At 39.3% G+C, this 27,755-nt stretch overlaps 1 protein-coding gene across 1 annotated transcript in view; it reads right to left on the bottom strand.

Moving 5' to 3' along the window:
* The window catches only part of CDH4 (cadherin 4), a 448,736-nt gene that overhangs the window by 184,178 nt on the left and 236,803 nt on the right, over nucleotides 1–27,755 (bottom strand). Inside the window, exon 5 of the mRNA XM_020981500.2 lies at nucleotides 1,586–1,758. Coding sequence (XP_020837159.2) covers nucleotides 1,586–1,758 — 173 coding nt within the window. The remainder of the gene's footprint in view (nucleotides 1–1,585; nucleotides 1,759–27,755) is intronic.

The following is a 27,755-nucleotide window of genomic DNA, read 5'->3' as shown; positions in this document are numbered from 1 at the left end:
ACTATTATCACTGGAGACATAAGCTAATATAGCTTCTTTAAAAACCTGAGGAAAATCTATGATATTATTCACTGATACCTATAAATACTTTTCTTTAGTAATAACTGTAATAATTTGTTCAGTCCATTTTCAGTCATGTCTGACTCTTTGTGACCCGATTTGGGTTTTTTTGTTTTTGTTTTTTTGGCAGATACTGGAGTGTTTTGCCATTTCCTTCAGCTCATTTCACAGAGAGGAAATGGAGGCAAACAGGGTTAAATGACTTGTCCAGAGTCATATAGCTAGTGCCTGAAGCCAGATTTGAACTCTTGAAAATGAGTCTTTCTGACTCCAGGCCCAGATCTCTATCCACCTAGCTTCCTCTAACATTTATATAATGTTATGTGCCAGGTACTGTATTAAGCATTTTATAATTATTACTTCATTTCATTCTTACAACAACCCTGGGAGGTAGGTGCTATTTTTACCCCCATTTTATAGATGAAGAAATGGAGGTAACCAAGGATTGAATGACTTGCCCGGGTCACACAGCTAGTATGTTTCTGAAGCTAGATTTGAACTCAGGTCTTCCTGACTCCAGCCCCAGTGTTCCATGCACTATAGTGCCATCTAACTGTCCCACAGTCACACAGATACAAATATACTAAAGACCCATGATTGCATCAGCATAGGAAAATCTAGTATGAGAACATATAACATAAATACAATTCCAGCCTCTCTTCAATGTAGTACCTAAGTCCTACGAAGTTGTCTGAGCCTTGGCGAGGTCACACAGTTCTTCAATGTTAAAGGTCAATTTTGAACCTGAATCTTCCTGTTTCCCAACCCAGAACTTTATCTGCTACACCATAGTGTCTCCATTCAGGACACTACTGTATAATTATTATTGTACCATACCAGGAGGGGTGCTATGAGGATTGTAGGAGATAATAGTTTTGAAGGCAATTGGAGAAGCATAAAGTGTAATGCCCAGGAAAAGTATATGTTTTGAGGTCTTCCATTTCTGAGGAAAGTTTGCATTCAGCCCCACAGAGCCCCAATTTGGCAGCAATAGGAGCTTGTATGCAGAAGGGCAGTGGTAGGGAACCAAAGGCCCCAGAGACAGAGCCATACAGGGGCTGGGGTCTCTGTGGTCTGCAAAGGCAAAGGGGAGAGGGCTTCTTAGGGGCAGGATCCCACTTAGGATATGCAAACGGCAGTGTTGTGGCTCTTCTTACTTATGAGCAGATGGAAAATGACAAACAGATAGGCAACTGCAGGGGAGTCCATTAATGTGCTGGGTGGTGAATCCACTACACAGGAGGCCCTCCTCATGACATTACACTTGGACTCAGAGGCATGAGAACAAACATCCTAGGGCCAATTTTCCTGATTATTTCAAAATTGCAAAGTCTAAATAGCACAACATGGAGTTTTGGAAGTCACAAAGTAGACTGTACTTCTGAATAGGAAGACACAAATGTAGACCAAAATCAGATTTTCTCTCGTGCTGGGAACATCTTGCAATTTTCTTCAAAAATTAGATTAATGTTGTCAAATGGGAGCCATTATCACCAGAGATACCAACCCACCCACTTCATCCTACCTCTCGGTCCAGTCCAGCAGCTACAGTGACAATATCTCCCGTTTCACTGTTAATTGTGAACATGTTCTGGGATGGGCTCTGAGGGGTCTGAGTCACAATGCGGTACCTCACCATACCATTGGCAGTGGTACTGTCATCAGCATCATTGGCTGTCACTGTCATCACATAAGTACCTGGAACAGAGAGAATTCAACACTATGTAAAGCAGAATTTATAATCATAGTTTGTTTTCATTTGGTTTGTTTCAAGGGCTGGACTGAAGAGAGATAATTAAGTCCAAACCCTCATTTGTCAGGTGAGGAAACAAGTTAAGAGAGAATTAATTAGTACTCAGTAGTAGAGCTGGCACAGAGCCCTTGGGCTCCTGGCTCCCAGGTTAATACTCTTTCACATATTGTTCTCTCGCCAATCTCATTATTGACACATTTTATGAAGGACATAGACAAACTGAGATGCATTCAGGAGATATCTGCCAGGGTGGTGAAGGGGACCAGAGACTATATCATCATAGGTTCAGTTGAAAGAACTAGGACGGCTTAGTTTAGAGAAGAAAGATCTGTTCAATAAGAGTAACATGGAAGGGAGGATTGATGCTCAAAAATCTTCAATGGCTTTCCATGTCCTCCAGGATAAAATACAAACTCATTGGCCTAGCATTCAAGGGTTTCCACAATCTGACTCCAAATTGCCTTTTGAGTCTATTCTCCTATTAGTCCTTTCATACACTCTTTATTTTAGCCACACTTTTAGCTATTCTTTAAACTTAGATTTACTTGTCCCATCTCTGAGCATTTGCACAAGCTGTTCCCCACACCTGGTACACATTTCTGCTCATCTCTGTTTCTAAGAACCTTTATCTTCCTTCAAGGCTCAGATAAGGTAAGATTCCTTCTATAAACCTTACCCTGATCCCCTTGCCCTAAGTTGTTAATTCTCACTTCTTCCTCCTCAAATTATGTTGTATTTATTTTTCTATGACACATTATATTCCATGCCCCCAGAAGAACAAAATACATTGAAGGAAGGGATGGTTTTATTTTTGCCTTTGTATCCCTGGCACCTATCACAGGGACATTCAATTCAACAAACATTTCTTAAGGGCTTTCTAGATCTAGGTACAAGATGCCTTCACCTATTGGTTGACCCTCACATAGTAGAAGCTTAATAAATGTTGGCAGAATTGGTCAAAAGGCATAGCTAGGATCAATGGGTGGAAGTCACAGCATAACAGATTCCAGCTCACCAGAATGCAGCACTGGACTCCAGAACCAGCTCTACTACTAAGTTCGAAGTACTAAATGAGTACAATACTGGGCAAGTCGCTTCTCTCTGAACCTCAGTTTCCTCACCTGACAAATGAGGGTTTGGACTTAATTATCTCTCCTAGATCCAGCCCTCAAAACAGAATGAAATATAAACTTTAAAGGAAGTCCATGAGGAAGGATATTCTAATGGTCAAAGTTTTCTAAAAAGTAAGTAATGTTCTTTGAGGTAATAGGGTCTCCTTTGCAGTGGGTCTTGAAGGGAGATATTAGAAGGCAAATTGAGAATATTGGAGAAGGTATTCTTATTCAGTAATGATTTGGACAAGATAGCCTTTGAGGTTCCTTCCAACTCTGAGATTGTGTGAATTTTTTTTATAGGATCACAGGCTCCTAAGATTTACATATAGGGTCCAGGCTTGAATAGAATCTCATAGGTCATCAAATCCAGTCCCCTCATGTTACAGATGAAGAAAGTGAGACCCAGTGAAATTAAGTTACTTGCCCAAGGTCATACAGGTAGCAAGTGTCAGAGGTGTCATTTGGGTCCAGTACTTCCGTCTCTAAAGCCAGTGCTTTTCTATTGTACCCTGCTGCCTTCACATAGCTAGTCAGAAAAATACGTGTTGAGTTCTCCTCAAACTCCTCCAAACACCTTTAAATAATACTCTAAAACAAATTCTGGAGTGGCAGAACCCACAGAAGAACAGGGTGAAACAGTTTTCCAGCCCAAGACAAGTTAGAAGGTTGGCAGGAAGGGTCTGTCATGCCTGGGTGAGAGTGGAGCCCAGTGCAGTGCAGGTTGCACCAGCACAGACTAGGCCCCAGCAAACTAGGGGCAGGCCTTGGGAATGACTGGATCAGCAGTGGCAGCAGCTACTTCTGGATCTCTCAGCCCACGGATAGTAAAAGGGTAGAACACCTGATCAGAAGAAGATTACAAGGGTCTCTTTGCTGGCACTGGGGAAGAACTCTGTTGCTTTGCCCATACTCAGATTTGGTTCACAGTCTTGGGTGGCAGTTCTAGGGTGAGGAGGAGCAGTAGCCCAGTAGATCTTCCAGCCTCAGTGGAACAGGGACTCTCATGACAGTTCCAGGTCAGAAAAGAGTGTTTGTGGTCACTCATAAACCAGGGCATAGGCTAGGAGAGTAGTAAATACACATCCCTTTAGATCATACCACCTTGGACAAACTGAAAACTTACAGGTCCCTATAAGTGTCTCTGAGAACAGCTGCACAAACTCCTTGAAGCTTGGGACAGTGCACCCTCCACCTTGGAAGTGGAGCCCCACTTAAACAGAGTTAAAAGTAAAAAAAAAAATTAGGCTGGAAAGATAAGCAGAATAAACAACAGAATAAAATTCTGACTATAGAAAGTTACTATGGTAACAAGGAAGATCAAAACACACACTCAGAAGAAGACAACAAAGTCAAAACTCCTTCATCCAAAGCCTCAAAGAAAAATATGAATTGGTCTTGGGCCATGGAAGAGCTCAAAAAGGATTGTAAAAATCAAGTAAGAGATGTAGAGGAAAATTTGGAAAGAGCAATGAGAGTGATACAAGAAAATCATGAAAGAAGAGTCAACAGCTTAGTAAAGGAAGAACAAAAAATACTGAAGAAAATAACAACTGAAAAAAGAGACCTGGCCAAATGGGAAAAAAAGATATACAAAAATTCACTGAAGAGAAGAGATTCATAAAAAGCAGAGGTAGCCAAATGGAAAAAGAGGTACAAAAATTCACCAAAGAAAAGAACTCCTTAAAAAGTAATATTGACCAAAAGGAAGAGGAGGTACAAAAACTCACTGAAGAAAATAACTCCTTAAAAACTAAAATTGGGCAAGTGGAAGCTAACGGCTGTATGAAACATCAAGAAATGATAAAACAAAACCAAAAGAATGAAACAAATAGGAGATCACGTGAAATATCTTACTGGAAAAACAACTAACCTGGAAAATAGATCTAGGAGAGATAATTTAAAAATTACTGGGCTTTCTGAAAGCCATGATTAAAAATGAGCCTAGACAACATTTTTCAAGAAATTACTAAGCAAAACTGCCCTGATATTTTAGAACAAAACAGCAAAATAGAAATTGAAAGAATCTAACAATCACCTCCTGAAAGAGATCCCAAAATGAAAAGTCTCAGGAATATTATAGACAAAATCCAGAGCTACCAGTTCAAGGAGAAAATGTTGCAAGCAGCCAGAAACAATTCAAGTATCATGAAGCCACAGTCAGAACAACAGAATATTTAGCAGCACATATATTAAAGGATTGGAGGGCTTGGAATATGATATTCCAGAGGTCAAAGGAGCTAGGATTACAACCAAGAATCACCTACCCAGGAAAACTGAGTATAATCCTTCAAAGGAAAAAACATTCAATGAAATAAAGGACTTTCAAACATTCCTGACAAAAAGAGCTGAATAGAAAATCTGACTTTCAAATACAAGACTCAAGAGAAGCATAAAAAGGTAAACAGGAAAACAAATATTAAAGGGACTTAAGGATAAACTGTTTATAATCCTACATGGGATTTATTTATTGATATAACTCATAAAAATTTTCTCATTATTAGGGGAGTTTAGAAGGAGTATACATATAGAAAGAGGGCACAGGTGTGAGTTGAACATGATGGGATGATAGCTAAAAAAATAAAATTAAGGGGTTGGAAAGAAATGCATGGAGAAAAAGGGAAGAGACAGAATAGAGTAAATTATCTCACATAAAAGAGGCACTTTTACAGTGGAGGAGAATATGGGGGAGGTGTAGGGGAATGCTTGAACCTTACTCTCATCAGAATTGACTCAAAGAGGGAACAACTTACACACTCAATTGGGTATAGATATCTATCTTACCCTACTGGAATGTAGGAGGAGAAGGGGATAACCAAAAGGGAGGTGCTCATAGAAGGAGGAGTAGAGTGGGGCAGGAGTTAGTCAGAAGCAAAATACCTTTGAGGAGGCACATGGTGAAAGGAGAGAATAGAATAAACAGGAGGAGAAATAGGATGGAGGGAAATCCTGTAATTAGGGAAATCCCCCATAGTTAACAACCATAACAGTGAAAATCTTTTTGAAGCAAGTTTCTCTCATAAAGGCTTCATCACCCAAATATATAAAGGAATGAGTTGAATAAGTCATTCCCCAATTGATAAATGACCAAAAAATATGAACAGTTTTCAGATGAAGTAATCAAAGCTATCTATAGCCATATAAAAAAATACTCTAAATCACTATTGATTGGAGAAATTCAAATAAAAACAATTCTAAGGTATTACTTTATACCTATTAGGTTGGCTAACAGGACAGAAAGAAAAATGACAAATGTTGGAGGTGATGTGGGAAAATTGAGACACTAATGCATCGTTGGTGGAGTTGTGAACTGATTCAACCATTACGTAGAGCAATTTGGAACTACGCCCAAAGGGCTTACTTCTTTGACCTAGCGATACCACTAGTAGATCTGTTTCCCAAAAGAGATAAAAAATAATAAGGAAAAGGACTTATATATGCAAAAATATTTATAGCAGCTCTTTTCTGGTGGCAAAGAATTGGAAATTGAGGGATGCCCATCATGTGGCTGAACAAGTGGTATATGATTGTGATGGAACACTATTGTGCTATAAGAAATGATGAGTTAGATATTCTCAGAAAAACCTGCAACGACTTACATGAACCAATGCAAAATGAAATGAGTAGAATCAGGAGAATATTGTACACAGAATAGCAATACTGTAAAATCAACAACTGCGAATGACTTAGCTATTCTCAGCAATAGAATGATCTAAGACAGCTCTGAAGGACTCATGATGAGAAATGCTATCTGTCCCCAAAGGAAAAAAACTGATGGAGTCTGAATACAGACTGAAGTATACTTTTAAATATTGTCTTTATTTTTCATTTTGGTCTGTGTTTGCTTTTACAATATGACTAATATGGAAGTGTGTTTTGCACGACTACTCATGTATAACCCATATCAAATTGCTTGCCTTATCAATGAGGGGAGTGGTGAAGGAGGGAGAGAATTTGGAACTCAGTTTTAAAAATGAATGTTGAAAATTGTTTTACATGTAATTGGGGAAAAACAAAACACCAAATAAGAAAAAAAAAAAGAAAATAGGTACTGAGGACACTGAGTGTGGTGAACACTGTACTAAACACTGTTAGGAGGTGGAAAAATAAAAGAAAAATACCTAAACATTTGTAAAAATCGGGAGACTATACTTGAAAAGGACCTTAGGAACCACAGTTCAATTCCCTGATTTTATACATGAGAAAATCAAAGCCCAGAGATATGAAATGATTTGTCCAAGGTCACACAGAAAGTTAGTGACAGGGTAATAATAATAATAATAGTAGCTAGAACTTATATAGGGCATTAAGGTTTGCAAAGCCTTTTACAAATATTATCATATTTTATCCTCACAATAATCATGGAGCTAGGTGTTATTATTATCTCTAGTATACAGATGAGGAAACTGAGGCAGGCAGTGGTTAAGTGACTTGCCCAGGGTCACATAGCTAGTAAGCATCTGAGGTCATATTTGAACTTAAATCTTTTTGATTTCAGGCCCCAATGCCACTTAGAATCTGGCTATCCTGATTTTCTTTTCAGTAGTCTTTCTCATGTTCTAATGATCTTGCTTTATTGTAAGCAGTCAGTTTCCAGAATATTACTGGATGCCATCTCAGCATGAAACCCTGAGCCCTTGTTCCTCTCTTGCCCCTGGTGTTCCTTGCAGGTGCCTGTCTCTGCTTGTGCCTAGGATATGTTTTGCCATTCTTGGAAACAGAAAGAAGAAAAAAAGTTTCTGTGGGGCTGTTCTGTTCAAATCTCAGCTTTCAGGAACATGGGGGTGGAGTCCTCACTGCCTCCTGCCGGTGGTACACAGCCTCCCTCATTCATTTAGCCAGGGAAATAAAAAACAAGTCTATTCTGGCCAATCTGAGAGTGTTACAGACTGATTCCCTCCAGAGCCAGGTAGGAATAACAGAACAGGAAATCATGGCGGTGGGAAACAAAGTTGGGCAATGGGTTAGATGAATCAGACTCTTCCAACGGTGTTTTACTAATATGTCTAGCCTGATTCAGGGGGAACCTCTATTTAGATGAGATGGAACATGTAATAGGGGAAAGAAAGGGATATTAGGGCAATGTGGTAGAAAGAGCACTAGATTTGCATTCTGAGGACTTGAGTTCAAATACTGACTGTGTCACTTATCACTTGTGTGATATTGGAAAATGCCACTTAATTTCTCTGACTTCCTTGTATGAAAAATGATGGGATTGGATTAGATCACCTCCCAGGTCTTTTTAGCTTTAAATTTATGATTCTGAAATCTATGACTGAAATAATTTTAAGACACTGGAAAAGCGTCTCTGAGCCTGTTTTCTCATTTGTAAACTCAAGATAATAATACTCATACAATCTCCCTCACAAGGTTGTTGGGGGGGAATGTGCTTTGCAAATCTTAAAGAAATAGAATTTATTTTTATTTTTATCCTTACTGCTGCCACCACCACCACCACCACCACCATCACTACCAGTACTACTAGTATTGCTGCTGCTACCAGTACTACTAGTATTGCTGCTGCTACCAGTACTACTACTACTATGACTACTACTACTACTACTACTACCACCACCACCACCACCACCACAACCACCACCACTACTACCAGTACTACTGGTACTACTACTACTACTACTACCACTACCACTACTTCTATCATTACTACTACCATAGTAGGTTGAGAGATTTGCCTATTCTAAGTCTATGTGATGAATAATAGAAAGTGACCTTGACTGGAAATGAGAGAAAATGGATTGTGGTCTCTTCCTCCTCAAATGTTCTTTGGCCACTTAGTCTGACTCACTCCTCTCACCCCATTAATCTCTATGTCATGTCACACTTAACTATGTAGGTATTTGTACTCCCTCAAACTCACTGCTTGGAGAAACTTGGTAAACTACTTGGAGAAGAGACTGTATAATTTTGTAACCTTTGTATTTTTAGTACCTCAGAGGCAACAAGGCCAGATTTGTAGTTAAGACCTGGGTTCAAATTCTGACTCTATCACACACAAATACATGTGTGTGTACACACACACACACACACACACATATACACACACACACATATACATATACACATACATACACATATAAGCTGTGTGACCCTGGTCAAGTCACCTAAACCTCTTAGTGCCCTCTGACAACTTTAAGACTGTAAGTTACAGAAAGGAGCTGATTTGCATCAGTGGAGGGAGCTTTTATGCCTGGAGTTCCCCACATGGATAAAACTCTAGGACTCCTAGACTCCCCCTGACCCAAATCCCACAAACTCCAGTGCAAGCACAGTGTCTTGGACAAAGGAAATGTTAAATAAATGTTTATTGAACATTGAATATAACATTTTGCTACTCTCCCTGAGTGACCTTAGGTAGATCACAGCTTCTCAAGAGTATGTTTCTTCATCTGTAAAATGGACACAATAACGCCTACTTTGCGACTATCAGACTTGTGAGGATTGAATGAGGTTATCGATGTGAGTTTTAAAGGTAAAATTGCTATGCAAATATGAAAATACTATAGATAGTATTCTGAACTGAGGTTATTGGTTCTGGATAGTGGCATCTTCACAAAGCTAATAATGGCAGTCATGATGATAATGCCAGGCCACTTTTTTTTTACTGCCTTACAGTTTGCAAGGGTCAATCTGCATAAAAATCCTGAGAAGTAGACAATGCAAGTGTTGTTAGCTCTATTACACACATGAGGAAACTAAGTTTCAGAGAAATGAAGTCACCCAGGCTAGTTAATTTATGTATGCTGAGCCCCCATTCCCAACCCCTCCACTTTTATGTACAACCTCCTATTGTTTTTCTGAGTTTTTATTTAGGGAAAGAACTTCCCTTTCCTGGGCCTGGTTTTCCTCAATGTCTAACCCTTGTTTTAACATGGATGATTGCATGGATGAAAATTCTCTTTGGGACTGTAATATAGGCATATTGTTATACAAGTTATACATGTGTACTCATACATCTTTCCAAGGGAAAAAAAATCCCTAGCAAACTAGGAGTGCTATTCTCACTCTCTCTAAAAAAAAAAAAGAAAAAGAAAAAGAAAAGAAGAACATTATAAACTGACTTTTGTACAAACCAACATGCAATAATTGGACTTATTTATAATCCGAAAGACCAAAGGCTCAATAAAATGACATGTAGTAGGCAGGATGAATAGAAGATCACGACAGTGGCAAAGAGGAGGCTAATGATGTTGAGTCGTTTTGCCGTTGTGTTTGACTTTTCATGACCCCATTTGGGATTCTCTTGGCAAAGATACTGGAGTGCTTTGCCATTTCCTCCTCTAGCTCTTTTTACAGATGAAGAAACTGAGGTAAACAGGGTTAAATGACTTGTGCAGGGTCACGCAGCTAATAAGTGTATGAGGCAGCATTTTAATTCATAAAGATGACTCTTCCTGACTCCAGGCCCAGCACTCCATCCACTGTGCCACCTGGCTACCCCAAAGAGGAGGCTATTATACTTTAACTATAATTTCTGTCCGTCATTCCAGAATTTCTTTTTTTTTCTTTTTTTTATAGGCAATGGGGTTAAGTGACCTGCCCAAGGTCACACCACTAGTAAGTGTCAAGTGTCTGAGGCTGGATTTGAACTCAGGCCCTCCAGCCTCCAGGGCCAGTGCTCTATCCACTGCACTACCTAGCTGCCCCCTATCCTGGAATTTCAAAGTAGAGAGAGAACTCTTAGTGCCAACATCACACTATTACAGTGTGAAGAAGTCCTTACTTTTACCACAATCAGAGAGGCGGGACATTTGAGTTGTGGAGACAGGAAGGCAATAGTGACTGTTAACAGCCCTGTTGTAGGTAACAACTTTTTCTCAGTGCTGGGCCTGGAGCCAGGAAGATTTGGGTTTAAATCCAGCCTCAGATACTTACTAGCTGTGTGACCCTGGGCAAGTCACTTAATTTTCATTTGCTTTAGTTTCCTCATCTGTCAAATGGGGATGATAATAGCACCTACCTTCCAACTTAGTTTTGAGGATCAAATAAGATATGATATGAAGTGCTTAGCACAGTGCCTGGGACATAGTAAGTGCAATATAAATATTAGCTATTATTACTTGGAGGCAAAGGCAGGGAGAGACAGAATTTTTGAGTTAGTGTTCATTATGAGTGGTTGCAGAACTGATTATCTGGGGAAGAGTGAGAGGCAGTCATGTGAAATGTCTGTATTAGTAGAGCAGTATGGATCCAGGGCTGCGGTGCTTAGCATGTGTTCTGTTAGGTATGGCCATGATGAAGAAAGAAAAGTCCCAGTAGCAAACCCCATCCAGTTATGGCCATGAGGAAGTCTTGTATACTGTGAGATCTTGGGCAAAGAGAACCCTGAATGTTTAGGTGATGACCCTGTTACATGGCCAGTGATAGCTATGACCTGGAAACACCCTCTGAGCCCTTCCCTCTCCTCTTTGGTACATCTGTGCCAAAATTCACAGGATCCTGGTGGTCTGAGGTTATAGAACACTTATGTAAAGATACAGTAGATAGAAATATACTAGTAAAGCATGGACCTATAGAGAGCTATTGGGGAAAGGTGAAATAGTAAATATACTGAATTTGGTTGGATATGTCGGTTTAGAAACTAGCTTTAGCTTACTTATTTTGTTAGAAAAATCATCTTTAAGTAGATGTTAAAAACTTCTTTTTAATTGTAACAGAATGGAATAAAGGAAAAGGAGAGAAAGGGAGAGGAAGGAAAATGAGGAGAGAGTAAGGTAGGGGGAGACAAAAAAGGGAGAGAGAAGGGAGAGGAGAAAATGGAGAGGGAGATAAAGAGAGGGTATGGGAAGGACGGAGGGAGAGGAGGGGGGAAGGAGTGAGGGAAAGGGAGGGAGAAAGGAGAGGAAGGGAATGAAGGAGAGAGGGAGACAGAGATGGGGAAGAGGGAGAGTGGGGAAGAAAGAGAGGGAAGGGAAAGAGGGAGGGAGGGAAGGAGAGAGCGGGAAAAAGAGGAAAGGAAGAAAGGGAGGGAGTGAGAGGGAGAGGGAGAGGAAGAGGGAGAGAGATTGAGATTCTAAAGCATTCATGGCCTAAATTCTACATATCTGACTTGAGAATTTTTATTGGCATAAAACTTTCTTGGCTTTAAAGTAAAGCAATTGGAATTCAGGAAAGTGTCTGTCATTGCTCTGCTAGTAGTAGAAATAGATAAGAGAGATTCTTTCAAATACATAAGAGGTATTAACTGGATGGGGTTTGCAACTGGGACTTTTCTCTCTTCATCACTTTCCCTGGGAGTCTCCTCATGATTACCAATCATTTCTGATACCACTGATAGTGGCAATACCACAGGAAGACTGTTTTACATTGCATCTTTTGGCTCTGGATAATTCTACTTTTTCTTTTCCCCCTCCTTTGGCTTCTGGAATTAGTGGTCATGAAGGAACAGAGGCAGCTTCCTAATAGGTCTGCCAAGCTGCACCATGGAAGTGGCAGAAGCAACAGAAGCAACACAATAAGAATCAGAGGGGAGCTCACCCCTAATACCATCTGCCTCTGTTTCCTTGGATGCTGCCAAACCTTCCATAGCCACTATGGAAGCATACCAGGAAGGGAGGCTGAGTCAAGACAGCTACCAGAGTGAGTGTGCTACATTTACTTGCTTCTAAAGAATGAGATTGCTCAGGATTGGGAAGTCCAAGTACCAAGGATGTGAGAGGCAGTAGGAGTTAATGATAGACACACAAACAAAAACAACATCCTGGAAGAAACGGAGTACTGAAGGGAACAGTGAACATCATTTTTTCCTTCTCAGTTCCACAACTACATGACATCATCCTTTATAAATGAGGGGTGCTGTAATTAAAATAATCAATTCACCCTACATTTATTAAGTAGCTTCTGTGGCAAAGGTACTGACCTAGACACTGGGCATACTTTAATGAATCTGTCATCTCATTATTGTGGGTACTTTCTCTAGTGCAGATGAAAAAACAGCCAGATTTCTCACTCTGTGAAGTTCTTTCTATATTTTCCAATAAATTCTCCACGTTGGGGTTCACCCAACATACTGGAGAGTCATCTGTTGACACTGAGTGGATAGAAGGTTGCCCATTGATTATTTATCACCTTTCCTATACAACCAGCTCACTTCCGTTTTTGGTTTTATATACACCTCCCTGAGAGTATCCTTGATGCCACTTCTCCTGTGTAATTCTTTGTAAGTAATATGTTCCAGCCTACTAAAACCCACCATACACCTCTTCACTGCAGTTGGGGTGATCTTCAACCCTAATTCTTTAGAGACCATGGTATTCACAGCCATTCAGCACTGATATTTAAAAGAAGGACCCTTGTTTCAGGGGATCATTCAAAAAACTGTATAATTTTCCAAAGGCAACCCAGCCTTTCTCTCATCCTTCTGTTCAATTTTGCTTTCTATCTATAAAGCACTTAGCAAAGTGCCTAGCACATAGGAGTGACATACAAATGTTAATTATTATTATCTGTAAAATCTGTTGAAGATCTGTATATGCTGATGAACCAATTACATAACTTGTCCATATAAATCTAGGTAATTAGCATTCTTTTTTATTAATTATTTATTTTTAGTTTTCAACATTCACTTCCACAAGATTTTGAGTTTAAAATTTTCTCCTCATCTCATCCCTCCCCTCACCCCAACATGGCATGCATTCTGAATACCCCTTCCCCTAATCTGCCTTCCCTTCTATCCCTGCCTTTTCTTATCCCCTTCCTCTTCAATTTTCCTGTAGGGCAGGATAGATTTCTTTACCTCATTTCCTGTATATCTTATTTCCCAGTTGCATATGAAAACAATTTTTTTTTAACATTTGTTTTTGAAAATTTGGGTTCCAAATTTTCTCCCTCCCCTCCCCCCCCATTGAGAAGGCAAGCAACTCGATACAGGTTATTCATGTATAGTCACGCAAAACACTTCCATAGTAGTCATGTTGTGAAAAACTAAGTATATTTCCCTTAATCCTATCCTGCCTCCCATTTATTCTATTCTCTCTTAGTAATTAGAATTCTTCCTCCATTTAGTTTTCCTCATGTGAATAGTAAAGCTGAGTTCTTCTGAGTAATTGTGGTTCTCATCTAGGAGCCTCCACAGCATTTCAGGCCTTGTAATCAGAAAATTATATGTGCCAACAGAAGCATCTGGAGGGCCCCCAACACCTAGAGGAATCCCATTTCCACTTGGACTCTGAGCTGTATCTCATCAATAATGGTGGCAAAGCCCTTTGGTGATGATATATTTCCTTTTTATGCTCAGTTGGCATGAATAATCAAAGGGTCATTAAACAAAGTTCATTCTGCTGTCCCATCTTTCACTGAGCGTTGATGATTCTGACAGATGTATGTGAGACATTTTGTTGGAGGAGAGCCTTCAAGGCAATATTTTGCTGTAAACTTTTTGTAAACAACAAACACAATAAAATCTTATATTCTCTGTATCTTTCAGTTAATTGTGGGATAGTAAAGATGTGGGCTACTGTAGAGTATCATTTAGAAAGTCTTGCCTATTCCCTTCCCATGGCTTCATCAAGAATGCTCTTTTCTTGTGAGGATTTTGAAGAGATGGGAAAGTAGAGAATTAGAGACATAAAGACAAAAAAAAAAAGATTCCCTGCTCTCAGGGAACAGGTATTCTGCTGGGATGTTATATTGTGTGCATAGATAATTAAAAGAAGGTAATATAAGAAGACAGACTTGTAATATGATGGTGATTTTGGTAGGGTTGGAGAAGGCACTACATTGAAACTGACTTCTAAGCTGACACTTACAGGGATTTACAGATTCTGAGAAGTAAGCTGAGGAGGGAGTAAATTCCAGGCACTGGGGGTGGAGGGACACCTTATGGATAAGCAAGGAGATGGGAAATGGGCATAACAACAACAATCATCCATTGGCCTTGAAGTCAGAAGAGATGGGTTGAATTATTGCTCTGATATTTATGAGTTTTGTGAACCCAGGGAATCTACTTGACTGTGCCTTGGTTTCTTCCTCTGAAAAATGGAGATAATACTTATATTACCTACCTCATAGTGTGGTTCTGCATAAAGGTCTTTATAAAAGTTTACCTCCTATAGAAAAGTAAGTTATTATATAGCATTTTATGTATCCATTATTTTCTTTGGTTCTCGCAATAACCCTGTGAGACAGGGCAGGGCCAGTGCTATGATCTCCATTTTAAAGATAGGAAACAGATGTCCAGAAAGGTGATGTGACTTGCTGAAATTGGCTGATTATTGGCAGAGTTGAGATAAGGTCTTTTCATCCCTAGTCTAGTCTTCTTTCTGCTACAACACCCTGTTTTTGATCCAACATCAAAATGAAATGTCCTTTGGATTGCTTTTGTAGTAATAGGGATGGAGCTATGCTAAACTACCCACAAGCATTTATGAGATGGGTTGTGATTATGAAATGTAACGAAGTCAATTGGCTTGCATGGGCACATAACTTGTGTCTGTTTTAGTCTTAGAACCTGTTTCCAAACAGCTGAGTTTGCCAAGATGTAACTAGGAATTTTTATGCCTGGGATAAAGTGTGGGTGGGGGCAGAGCAGATCTGGGGAGGGAGGAGGAGGAAACACACTTTAGGAAATCACGAGGTTTCTATATTGCTTAAGAATTGGCTTATAAGGCAAATAAAAAGTAGAGTTGGCTACTGGGAAAAGGAAGTATTCCCTGGGCTGATGCTGCCTGTATCCTTTAAATTTATGTACCCCAGGACAAAGCCCTCATTGCCTTACTCTAGTTATAGAAGTACAGAGTCACCACAGGCTAACACACTACTGCAGTTTTCATGAAGAGAGTTCACATGAGGAGAGCCCATAAGGTTCTGGGTAATTTTGTGGCATACAGAGATAGAATGAGGCTAGCTCTCATCTTCAATAGTATGTGAGTTGAGTTTAAACTTCAAACTTTCAGAAGCTTTCCCCCATAGTTCAGTTCATCTCAACTCTTGCTACTTATAATATAGCTAATCAGATTCTGTGTAACAAGGACAGGAGCAAGAGAAATCAGTTGTGAAAAGAACCAGACAACTACAGAGGCTGAAGGGAGCTGAGAGCCCATCTACTTCAATCCATACCTGAACAAGAATCCCCCTCTGCAACATTCCTAATCAGCAGTGATGTTCTTTCTTCTATTTAAGGTAGGATGTGATGGAAAAAAGATATAGGCAAAGGGTTCTAGAAATAATTGAGAGGGAATCCTTTCCCTGTGGACATCAGAGAAGGCTTCATAGAGGAGGTGGCACCTGAGCTGGGCTTTAAAGGCAGATAATAATAATACTACTACTAATAATGATAATGATAAGGATGATGATAATGATGTTTGCTATTTACATTTACAATTGCCAAAATGCCATGTATAAATTACGTATATATATATATAATATATATTATATATATATATATATATATATATATATTATATATATATATATATATATATATACACACACACACACACACACCACACACACACACACACACACACACACACCTTAATTTGGTCCTCATAACAATGCTCTGAGGTAGATTTAGAGGTAGTATTTTTTTTTTTACCATTATATAGACAAGGAAACTCAGTGTCACATAGGTTAAGTGACCATGTACTCAGCCCATAAATTTTAGAGATGGGATTGAAATCCGGGTCTCTCCTGATTCTAAGGCCAGTGCTAATAGGAAGATATTAGGAAGGAATATGTAGTAGGCATGAGGGGATGGCCAACCCATATGCAAGAAAGAAGAATACATGGTATAGGCAGTAGCTAGTATTAATAGAGTTTAGGTGGAAGGACAAGCTTATAAAGGGGACTAGTAGGAGAACAAGATGGAAATACCAGTGGAAGCCAGATTGTGGAAGTCCTTGAATGCCATGCCAAAAGTTTGTATTTTATTCAATGAAGGAAAGTGACTTGGCATTCACTGTTAGAGATTTTGAACTTTGCTGCTTTATATACCTTTGGAGTATTAATCAGTTTTCTCTATTATGTATTTTCAGAGACTGACTACATTTTCCCAAGGTGACTCCATTGTTTCCAGGTGGTACCTTAAGCCCTTGGCAAAATTGGCTCTATAAAGAAAGTGCTAATGAATGCAATATTAACCTAATCCATGCTTGGTAACTCACACTGAAAAGTCAAAAGAACAGACTAGCTTTGAGTTAGCCAACTGAGAATTAGAAGGTTTGAGTTTAACCCCCTACCTATCTTGTATACTTATGAACTGGGGAGAGGGGGGAGGACCTTGGAAAAGTCATTTAACCTCCATGTGCCTCCATTTCCTCATCTGTAAAATGGAGATAATGATAGCTGCAATACCTGTCTCACAGGGTTGTTGTGAGAATAGTGCTTTATTAATCTTAAAAGCTTTAGAGTTATTATTATTGTTATAACTTTGATATTCTTGTTTTCATGAGAATGTAGGACTTTGCCATACATGCTATATTTATTTACCTGTTGAATTAAAAACATTTTACAAAGTCAGAGATTTGAGATGTTAAATTCTAGGACCCACACCAGTAAGTTCCATTGATGAGAAATCAAATTAGCCAAATAGTGACAATTTTTCCCAGGAACCCAAAGAGATTACTGTGCGCAGGCAATGATAACCTGATTACTGCACATTAGATTTTCATTAACCTATAAGTCGAGTTCATCTATCACCCATGATAGAATTAATGTATGACATTTTAAAGCTGATCTACCATTAAAAAGCCCTAATGTACTTCTAAGTCACAGATGAAATACTTTCCATCCAATTCCATTTTAACCTAACAAACATTTACTAAGTGCCAACGATGGGCAAGGCATTGTGTGAGGTACCATGAAGGAAACAGATGTACATGCAATCCGGTTCTTGGATTCAAAGAACACATAGGCCAAGAAAGGACTATAATATAGAACCAAAACAAAAAAGTGATAGGACTTAAGAGGAATGAGAAGTTCTAACCAGATCCTTGAGGTAGAAGGAGAAGAAATAGAGGTTTTGTGGTGGTGGCAATGGGATTTGAGCAAGCCAGTATGCTAATGAGCATCCTCTTTGTTAAGAAGCCACTTAGGATGTGGTTACTTGACAGAGATGGATAAGAGGGAAACATAGAAAAGGGAATGATTGCCATTTAGAATCACTAACAACATGATAACATGTCCATTTCTTCCTTACTGGCCAGAGGACAAGCATGGTCTAGAAAAAAAATCTGAGGTATTAGAGAAAGACTAGAGATATGACTTTGAGCAAATCATTTACAGGTAATATATGGGAAAGTGGGAACGGTACTGGCTTTGGAGTCAGAGGATTTATGTTTGAATCTCATATTAGTCCATTAGTACTTTATGACACTTGACAAGTCACTTCATCTTTCTAGGCCTCAGTTTCCTCACCTGTAAAATGATGAGGTTGGACTTGATGACCTTTGAGGCCCCTTTCAGCTCAAAATCTGTGATCTTCTGGCTGCTTTGGACTTCAGTTTCCTTCGTATAATAAGGGAACTGGATTAGATGATCTCTAGGGTTTTTTTCTAGGCTTTGATATTCTTTGATTCTATGAAAGACTGAAATATCTGACAAAGAAGAAAGCTGCAAAGGAGAACTTCAGTCTTAAATCCTAATATGATAGAGCTGGAAGGGATGAGAATTGAATGACAGAGATGATATTAGAACACAAATTTCCTTATTTGCCGCCTAGATCCTTTTGACTTCAGCTCACTGTTTCTTAAGAAACATTATTTTATTTATAAATTATAATATTTATCGCATCTGTTTACATGTGTCTACATATATGTATATATTCCCCTCTGGGCTTTATACCAATTGAACTCAGAGGACCCAAGTATTTTAGGTTCAAAATGATCTGTGTGTCTGCACTCTAAAACTGTAGTTTCTGAGCCTCCATCAGTGAGCTTACATTTAATAGCCAGTCAGTACATTTAATAGCCAGTCAGTATATATAATTATCTCACAGCAAAAGCGTTTACTGAGATAGCATTACATGAATAATAGTAACAATACATTTTCCCACAAAGAAGCACAATATATATGAAGAGAGTGATCACACACATATAGCATATATTATTATATACGATAATAGACATTTAGGGACCACATGTGGCCAAAGCAAGTCATATCACTAGCCCTGATATATTCATGTTGTTCCCCCTACATTCACTCAGTTGGGCTCCCTGGGCCTACTCTTTTTCACAGCTCAACTTCCATTGCTTCTTACATTAACTACCTGTTTAATCTGCAAAGTCCTTAACAGTGAGGGGTGTGGGGCAACTGAAGGTTTTTATTTCAACTGTATCCTGTCTGTTGGGTGCATAGACTTAAAGGTTGGAAAGGTTATCTAGTCTTATCCATACCTTAACAGGAACATCCTATAAAATGTCCCTGATAATTGCTCACCCTGCTGTGGTTTAAAATCTTTCAGTGATGGGGAACTTACTATTTCTTTTTAATTCATCAAATATTTACATAGTACCTAGTATATATAAGGATCTATGCTGGGTGCTGAGGGGTATAAAAAAATGAATGGAATTCATCATTTTATGAGTTAGCCCATTCCACTTTTGAGCTGCTGTAATTGTTAAGATGTTTTTCCTCATATAGAACTGAAAACTACCTGCAGAATTTCTACCCATTGATCCTAATTATGCCCACTGGGGCTAAGTGGAATAAGGATATTTTCTTTTCTACCTGACAGCCCTTCAAGTACTTGAAGACAACTATCATGTCCTCTCTAAGTATTCTCCATACTAAACACTTCCAGGTTCTTCAGCTGATCCTTCTATGACATATTTTCACATTCCCTCCAGTTTGTACTCTTCTGGATATATCCCAGCTTATCAATGTCCTTCCTAAAATGTGGTGCCCTGAATGGGACACAATGTTAAAGATGTGGCCTGACCAGAGCAGAGAAAAATGAAACTATTATTGCCCTCCTTCTGGTAAGTATTAATTCTTCTTTTAATGCAATCTAAGATCCAACAATATTTTTTAGATGCCATGCAAACCATATTAATTTACACTGTGCTTACAGTCCACTAAAATCCCTAGGCATTTTCAAGTCTTTCTGCATGCATTTTAGTTTTTGAATACAAGTAGAGTACTTTACATTTATCCCTATTAAATAAAGCCAATGGATAATGAACTAGGTGCAGAATCAAGTAGGACACAACAAGTGGGATTGAATCTCATTTGGGTAATTAGTGACTCCAAGAGTCCCCCAGAAGTAAAACTGTATTTTTAATGTCAATATTCTTTTTGTGATGTCATATGATCATGAATCATAGGACAGTATAATCTACCCCCCCCTTGTGGTTCGCCCAATAGACAGTGGTGATATCATAGTGCTCACAAATAGACTGTAGCATATTAACAACTAAGAATTATGTATGAGTGGCATGAAAGAGATCATCAAAGTGATATGTGATTGGGAAAGGAAGTAGATTAGTTATGTAGTACAGGTGACTGACAATCCATATGTTAAATTAGTACCATGGAGGAAGGTGATTAGCACATTGGTGGACCCAGGATTTATGGTAAACATGGACAAAGTTAGATAGGATACTTTGGATGGGCTGTAATATGTACTTCTGAGGAAGCAGTAACATTGACGGCATCATATCTTATTATATTCAGTCCTTCATTTCAGTTTGTTGAAAACTTTTTGAATCCTATTTCTGCCATCACACACACACACACACACACACACAGAGTGCTTCTTTGCTCTTCCTTTAACCTATCATTCTTAGGTTCCTTGGCTTCCTTTAAGATTTAGGGCAAACACTGCTTCCAATGAGTTTTTTTCCAGTCCTTATAGCTACTGGTGGTTTCTCTTCTAAGATTACCTTCTATCTACTCTATATTTATCTGGTATGTACAGAGTTAACATGTTTCCCTCATTAGGATATAAACTCCTTGATGACAGGGACTGTTTTGATTTTTTTTTTTATCCCTATGCCTATCATAGTGCCTGTTCCATAGTATACATTTAAGAAATACTTGTTGATTGATTGATACCATCTGCAGATTTGATAAGTATATCATCTATGATTTCATCCAAGTCATTGATGAGAATGTTGACTCGAACAGGACCAAGGACAGATCCTTGAGGCATTCTAATAAACACTTCTCTCCAATTCACAATGGTACATTCATCATTCAGAGCATGTCAGGAAGAGGGTTATCTTATTACAAAATGATAATTTAATGTTCTCTTACTTGAGTGTATTGATATACAGATAAAACAAACAAGATATTAACTGGGAGAATCATACCTGGCCATTGAATTTTGTGAAACAACAAATAAAAAAAAATAAAACCAAATCTTAAACTTGACTTATGTGATTAAAAATAAAACCCTTAAATAAATATTTCCCATGGATTTGTAGCTTTCAGTTCTCACCTACCCTGAGAAGTATCCCGTATGTTCTTGAATGACCAGCATATGTTACAGAACCATTAAAAGTTGGTTAACCTTTGCAGTCTAATTTTGACCTACAAGCTACTTAATTTAATCATCCCCCCATAGAAAAGGATTGAATCATTAGGAGCCAGCTTGTAGCAATAGCTATATTACATCAGATCTTCATTAACCCAAGCTAATAATGGCTGTGGACTAATGTAACTCTCCTCTCTCTCCTCCCCCTTCTTTCCTGTTTCTCAAATGAGAAACTGCCCATTTGTGGTCTCAGTTTATGGGGGTGGGGTAGAGAGCAGGGAGGGATAATGAGGGCAATGTAAACTGAATTTTTAATTGGGCCTCAATTTAATCAGCCTCTAAGACATGAAATTCCTAGGTTCAGAACTACCTTCGGTCTTCAAAAAGAGGAATGAACTAAAAGAAAGGGAGAAAGAGAAAGGAAGGAAGGATGTATAGAAAAAAGGAAAGAAGAGTGAAAGAGAGAAAGAAAAGAAGGAAAGAAGGAAGGGAGGGAGAGAAAGGGAAGGAGAGGGAGGGAGAGGGAGAGAGAGAGGAAGGGAGGGGGGAGAGAGGGAGGGGGGAGAGGGGAGAGAGGGAGAGAGAGGAGAGAGAGAGAGAGAGAGAGAGAGAGAGAGAGGAGAGAGAGAGAGAGAGAGAGAGAGAGAGAGAGAGAGAGAGAGAAATAAAGAGTGACTATAGGGAATACAATTGGAGGTGGGGGACAGGGCTGCATTCTTTGGCTCAGGAATCAAGAGTGAGTGAGTGTGTGTGTGTGGTGTGTGTGTGTGTGTGTGCACACACTGGTTTCTGCCTCCTCACAGTGCTGTACAGGTAGTACCAGTTTCCCTGCTGATTCTCTTCTCAGGAACTGGGGGAGGCTTGGACTTGACAAGGGCCTTGCACGTAATTCTTAAAGCACAGCCCTTGCCAATCCCAGGCTCCTGCCAGCTCCCCAGAACATGAAAAGGGGAAGAGGAGGAACAGCACATGTCTCCCCATCCCTCCCTCCTTCCCACAGGGAGCGTGGGTGCTTACTTGCTAGAAGCAAGGACAGCTTCAGTAACTAGCTTAATAACCCAAAAAGGTGGTCAAGGCCTTCGCAGAAAAAAAGCGCTAATATTAAACAACCTTCTTTTACTCATCCTAGGAGCCTGGATTTTAAACTTTTGCTTTTCCCTTCCTTTTTAAAAACAACACAGGAAAGCAAACAATGGGATTTTAAGGCCTAAAAAACAGTAACCTGTGCTTCTTATAAAATGTATCTAGTAGAAAGGGAAGGGCATGTAGCATTGGATTTTAATTTAGAAAGATCTGATTCTGAATCCTGACTCAGACATTTACTGACTGTGTGACCTTGAATAAGTACCTTTACTGCTTTGAACCTCAGTTTCTTATCTGCAAAATGAGGACAAGACCAGTAGCTACCTCACATAAGTTTTGTAAGGATCAAATGAGATCTTATATGTAAAGAACTTTGCAAACTCTAAAGCGCTTTATATTATTGTTATTATTTTCTGTGTATGAATAAAATGATTTCTTCATGAACACTAAACCAGAAACCTCTGACACTGCCACCAGCCTGACATAAACTCTCATAACCTCAAGCTTGGACCATTGCAAGAGCCTGCTGCTTGGTCTCCCTGCCTCCATCTGCCACTGCTGTCAAAGGAGTTCCTAAGGCAGAGGTCTGACTATGTCCCTCCCCCTCTCAATAAGCTCCAGTGACTCCCTATTACTTTTGGGATCAAATATAAAATTTGCTGGTGTTCAAAGCCCTTCACAGCATCCCTTGACCCCTACCTTCCCAGTCTTCTTACATCTTAATCCCCAGCATGTTCTCTGTGAACCTAGGGACACTGGTCTCCTGTTCCTCTCACAAGAGACTTCATCACTAGATTTTGGGCATTTTCACTGCCTCATGCCTGGATTTCTCTCCCTCCTCATCTTTACCTCTTGACATTGCTGGCTTCCTTCAAGTCTCAGCTAAAAAAAATCCCGTCTTCCATAAGAAACCTTTTCCCCATCTCATTTAATGCTAGCATCCCTCTGCTTATTATCTCCAGTTTATCCTGTATACACACACACACACACACACACACACACACACACACACACACATTTTTTTTTTTTGGTACTTGTCCACATGTTGTCTCCACCATTAGACTGTGAGCCTCTTGGGGACAGAAGCTATCTTCTGCCTTTCTTTGTATCCCCAGTCCTTAGCACAGGGTCTAGAACATAATAGGAGCTTAATAAATGTTCATTGACTGGCTGACTTAGTCAGGAGATGCTACCTGTAACTCTGTCTCCGCTACTTGTGAGCTTGGGTAAGTCATTTTTCTATGAGCCTCAGTTTTCACATCCTTAAAACAGGGATAACGATAGCTGCCATATCTACTGCATAGGGCTGCTATGAGGATCAAATGAAATAATAGGTGTGAAAGTACTTTGGAAATAATAAAGCACTATTTACTGTATTGTTCCATGGGCTTAAGTCATGTGCTTAACACTATGAAATCCAGGGAAAAAGAATAAATTCTGAGACCAAAGAAGCAAGAGTACTATTCTTGGTCCTCTTGTTCTCTCTTGGCTCCTTTTTCTTTCCCTTTACCTCTCTTTATCTGTTCTGAAGGTTTCTCAGATACCATCAAGTACCATAGAACCTCATCTTCTCCTTCCTAGAACTCTGAGAACTAGACACAAAATTCAGGAAAGCTAAAGACTACAAACCTGAACCTATATTTTAATCAGCGGTATGTTGGTAAATGGTTAACAATCGGTTAAAAAAATGGCACACTTTTAAGTCTAATTTGGTTTGTCAAAATTTTCTCCATTGCATTCTTAAGTCTAGAAATCAACAAAACCTTTAATCAAGCCCTGATGTAAGTTTGTCAATTCCTGGAGGTGAATATGCTCACACTGAAAATTTAACAAGTGACTCTGAGCCCTTTCAAGTTAGCTCCAGCATGCTCCTACATCAGTCTCATATATCCGACAATTCAACCTCAGAGGGGAGCAGAACCGCTGAAGAAAGAAGTTGGAATGTTTTCAAAAATGCAGGAACAATTTGTATAGGGAATTCAGTTCAATTAAATTCCACAAGCATTTAATTGTACCTACACTGTGAAAGACATTGGGGATTCAAGGAATAAAAATAAGTATAGCCCCTAGCCCTTGCATTCTATTAGGGCTGGGGGAATGAGGACAACAGGAACACAGCTAAGTCAATACTACACTACTCTACACTACACTACACACACACACACACACACACACACACACACACACACACACACACTTTGTAAATGGAAAGTAATTTTTAGATAGAGGGGGAGACAATGAAATGTGGGTGGAGGAAACATGCTTCAATATGAAAAGGTGTTGGATTTGGATTCATCTCTTTTATGCCGTCCAAGAGACTTGTCCAAGGTCCCATGGTCCTTCCCTAATGTCTAAGGTTTTCAAAGCTAGGCTTGTCTCCTGTATTGGTAACTGAGGCTCTGGATTCATACCTCACTCTAACAACTTCCTGACTGTGTGGCCTTGGGCAAGGTGCCTGACTGACCTCCCTTGGTCTTAGACTTATTATCTGTAAAGTTTGGGGTTTGGACTAGATGGCCTCTTAAGGTTACTTCTACTTCTAAATATGATATTTTCATCTATACAGAATATGGGATTAAAATAGAGACCAGTTTATCAGCTGTATTCCAGACATGACAGGCATGGGAAAAGGATGGTTTTGACAAAACTCTGGTCCTGAAGTTTAAAGAATCCCAGCAGATAATTATATCAAAGGGCATACTGCATAGAACAGTAATCTCCAAATTTATTTATTTTTACCATGCAGTTGAAAACTTTTAAGCAATCACAACAAATATGTACAAATAAGTATACTTACTTATTTATAAATTATATACATATGCTACTGCACTAATGATTGTTTGTAATAAAACTAAAGCAAAAATGTAAGTTGAAAAAGGATGAAATATGTGATCTTTGCTCCTTGAGTCAATAGGGAGCCAGTGAAGTTTACTAAGCAGGAAAGTGGCATGGACAGACCTGCATTTAGGAAAATTCTTTTGGATTCGAGTAAGAGGCGGCTTGAGATACGGAGAAGGTATATAAGAGAGGTGATAAAAGATCTGAATTAGGGAGGTCATATAAGTAGAGAGAAGGGGACAAATATGAGAAACGTGGAGGTAGAAATAAGGTTTGGCAGCTGATTGGATATGTGAGGCAACTGAGAGGGAGGAGGCAAGGATGACACCAAGATTGACACCATGGTTGGGTAAGGAGTAGGTTTGGAGGGAAAGGTAATTTATTGAGATCTGCAAGGCAGATCTAGCATATCCATATCTGTGACCCTCCATATCCTATGGGAGTCACAGCACAGAGCCTACCTTTCCAAGGGGTTCAGCCAAGAATGGGGCTTTTCTTCAACACAACCACAGTATCCCTTTTATCTGTTATGGACCTCCCTCATTTTTTTTCTTTTAAAATGTCTTACTGATATCTTCTATTTCAATATCACCTTCATTTCTGAATGTCTCCCTCCCCTCTCTCTCCTCACCAGTGAGCCCTTTCTTGTAACAATAAAACAAAGAGAAAACAGTTCAGCAGAATAAAGCAAGATATCAATTGAGTCTGATGGCATATGCAATGTTTCACACCAATGCTCCCCTACCTCTGCAAAAAGGAAACCTCCCCCATTTCCACCAGATGAGGTTGTCCCCTTTTGGAGTAATTAAATATATGTCTGAGTTTATTAGTAATTTGGTCCTTGAAGCCTGTTGGAAAAGACTATTCATGCTGATGGTGTTCCCTCAGCCCCACTATTTAACTAGCTACATGACTTTGGACAAGATGATCTCTGAGATTCCTTCCAGTTCTAAGACCCATGAATCTTTCCCTTGAGACAGGCAGAAAAGTCCCCTGATCATCTGCTTTAGAATTCAGGGATCAAGCCAAAGTCATCACCATCATCTTGGCAGAAGCCATATGGAACATAATCAATGACATGCCTTCTTGGTACACTTTCAAACAGAATAAGCTGAGCTCTTCGTGAAGTCAAAGGAACAGACTGTTCAACAGGTTGCATCCCAAGTTCTATCCTGAGCTAAATTTATTACTCGGCAGGCAATGAATTGGAAGAATTTATTGCAGAACACGGACCTACAGATTCTGACAGATCAAGAATCACCATCAGGCCTCTTTCTGGGAACAATTTCCTGATTTACAGGGATGTGCCAATGACACAGGAGGTACCCCATCAGATATTATACATTTTCTTCCCAACATCTGTTCCCTCTCTTCCAGGCTCTCAGTGTTATTTACATTTGTTTTCATTTATTTGTGGAGACCTAGTGGTGAGACACACATACGTATTCTATAAAGGAAAACTGTGTGGGTTGTGCCTGGATGGTATGTAAAAGATGTTAGAAACACACAATCTGTTGCACAAGGTACACCTCTCTGGGCCCTTCAGATAACAAATCCAAGGACCGTTGCTAAGTCTTGGTGAGCTCAGTCAGCTCAATCTCTCACCAGGACACCCAGATGGGATAGAAAAATCACTTACCATGTAACACTTTTCTTCCATGAAACAGACACACACACACACACACACACACACACACACACACACACCTTTTAATTACAAAGTTAAAATGTGCATAGAACACCATATCTCTATAAAGGCAGCACCAAGTAAGAATCAGAACTGTTATCATTGTTAGCTTGTCTTCTCTTTGATTACTTTCTTTATTTGGATTTTTTAAATTGAAAAGGGGGAGAAATGTGTTCTTGGAGGCTCTGATTTTATGCCTTGAGAGCAACTGGATTGATGTCTTCTATTCAGAAAATGAAGGGGATTCTTTGCCATTAACACAAAGGCTGTGGGTATTATTGTGCTTGTCATATGTCTACCTAATTCCAGAAATACCCAGAGGTTTCCAAATATCCCACCTTTTTTTTGCATCATGGCAACAAAACGTCTGGTTGATTATCTTTTTTCCTCCCTATTTTTCATGTAGATCTTTGGTGGATGGTTTAAATGGATTGCCAAAAATCCACATGAAGATTAGGGGGGAAAACAGTTAATCATCCATCTGTGTTGTCTCCACCTTGTTGAATTTGGGATATTTGGAAACATCTTTGTGTCTTGGACCATGGAAAACATAATGACAAACACAATGATGCATACAGCCTAGATAATTTCAGCTTTGGTGCCAACTGTCTTGCTTGTATTTGCATCCCCATAATTTAGGACAATACCTAGAATATAGTAAGCTCTTAATTCCTTTCTTCCTTCTTCCCTTCTTTCCTTCCTTCCTCTCTTCCTTCTTTCCTTCTCTTCATCCATCCACCCATCTATCTATCTATGCTACAGCAATGAGTAAACCAGAACAACTAAGTTCAT

Source organism: Phascolarctos cinereus, unplaced genomic scaffold (genome assembly GCF_003287225.1).
Source record: "Phascolarctos cinereus isolate Bilbo 61053 unplaced genomic scaffold, phaCin_HiC Scaffold_2;HRSCAF=192, whole genome shotgun sequence".
Lineage (NCBI taxonomy): Eukaryota > Metazoa > Chordata > Mammalia > Diprotodontia > Phascolarctidae > Phascolarctos > Phascolarctos cinereus.
The sequence above is the reverse complement of the archived record's forward strand: the minus strand, read 5'-3'. Positions and strand labels throughout refer to the sequence as shown.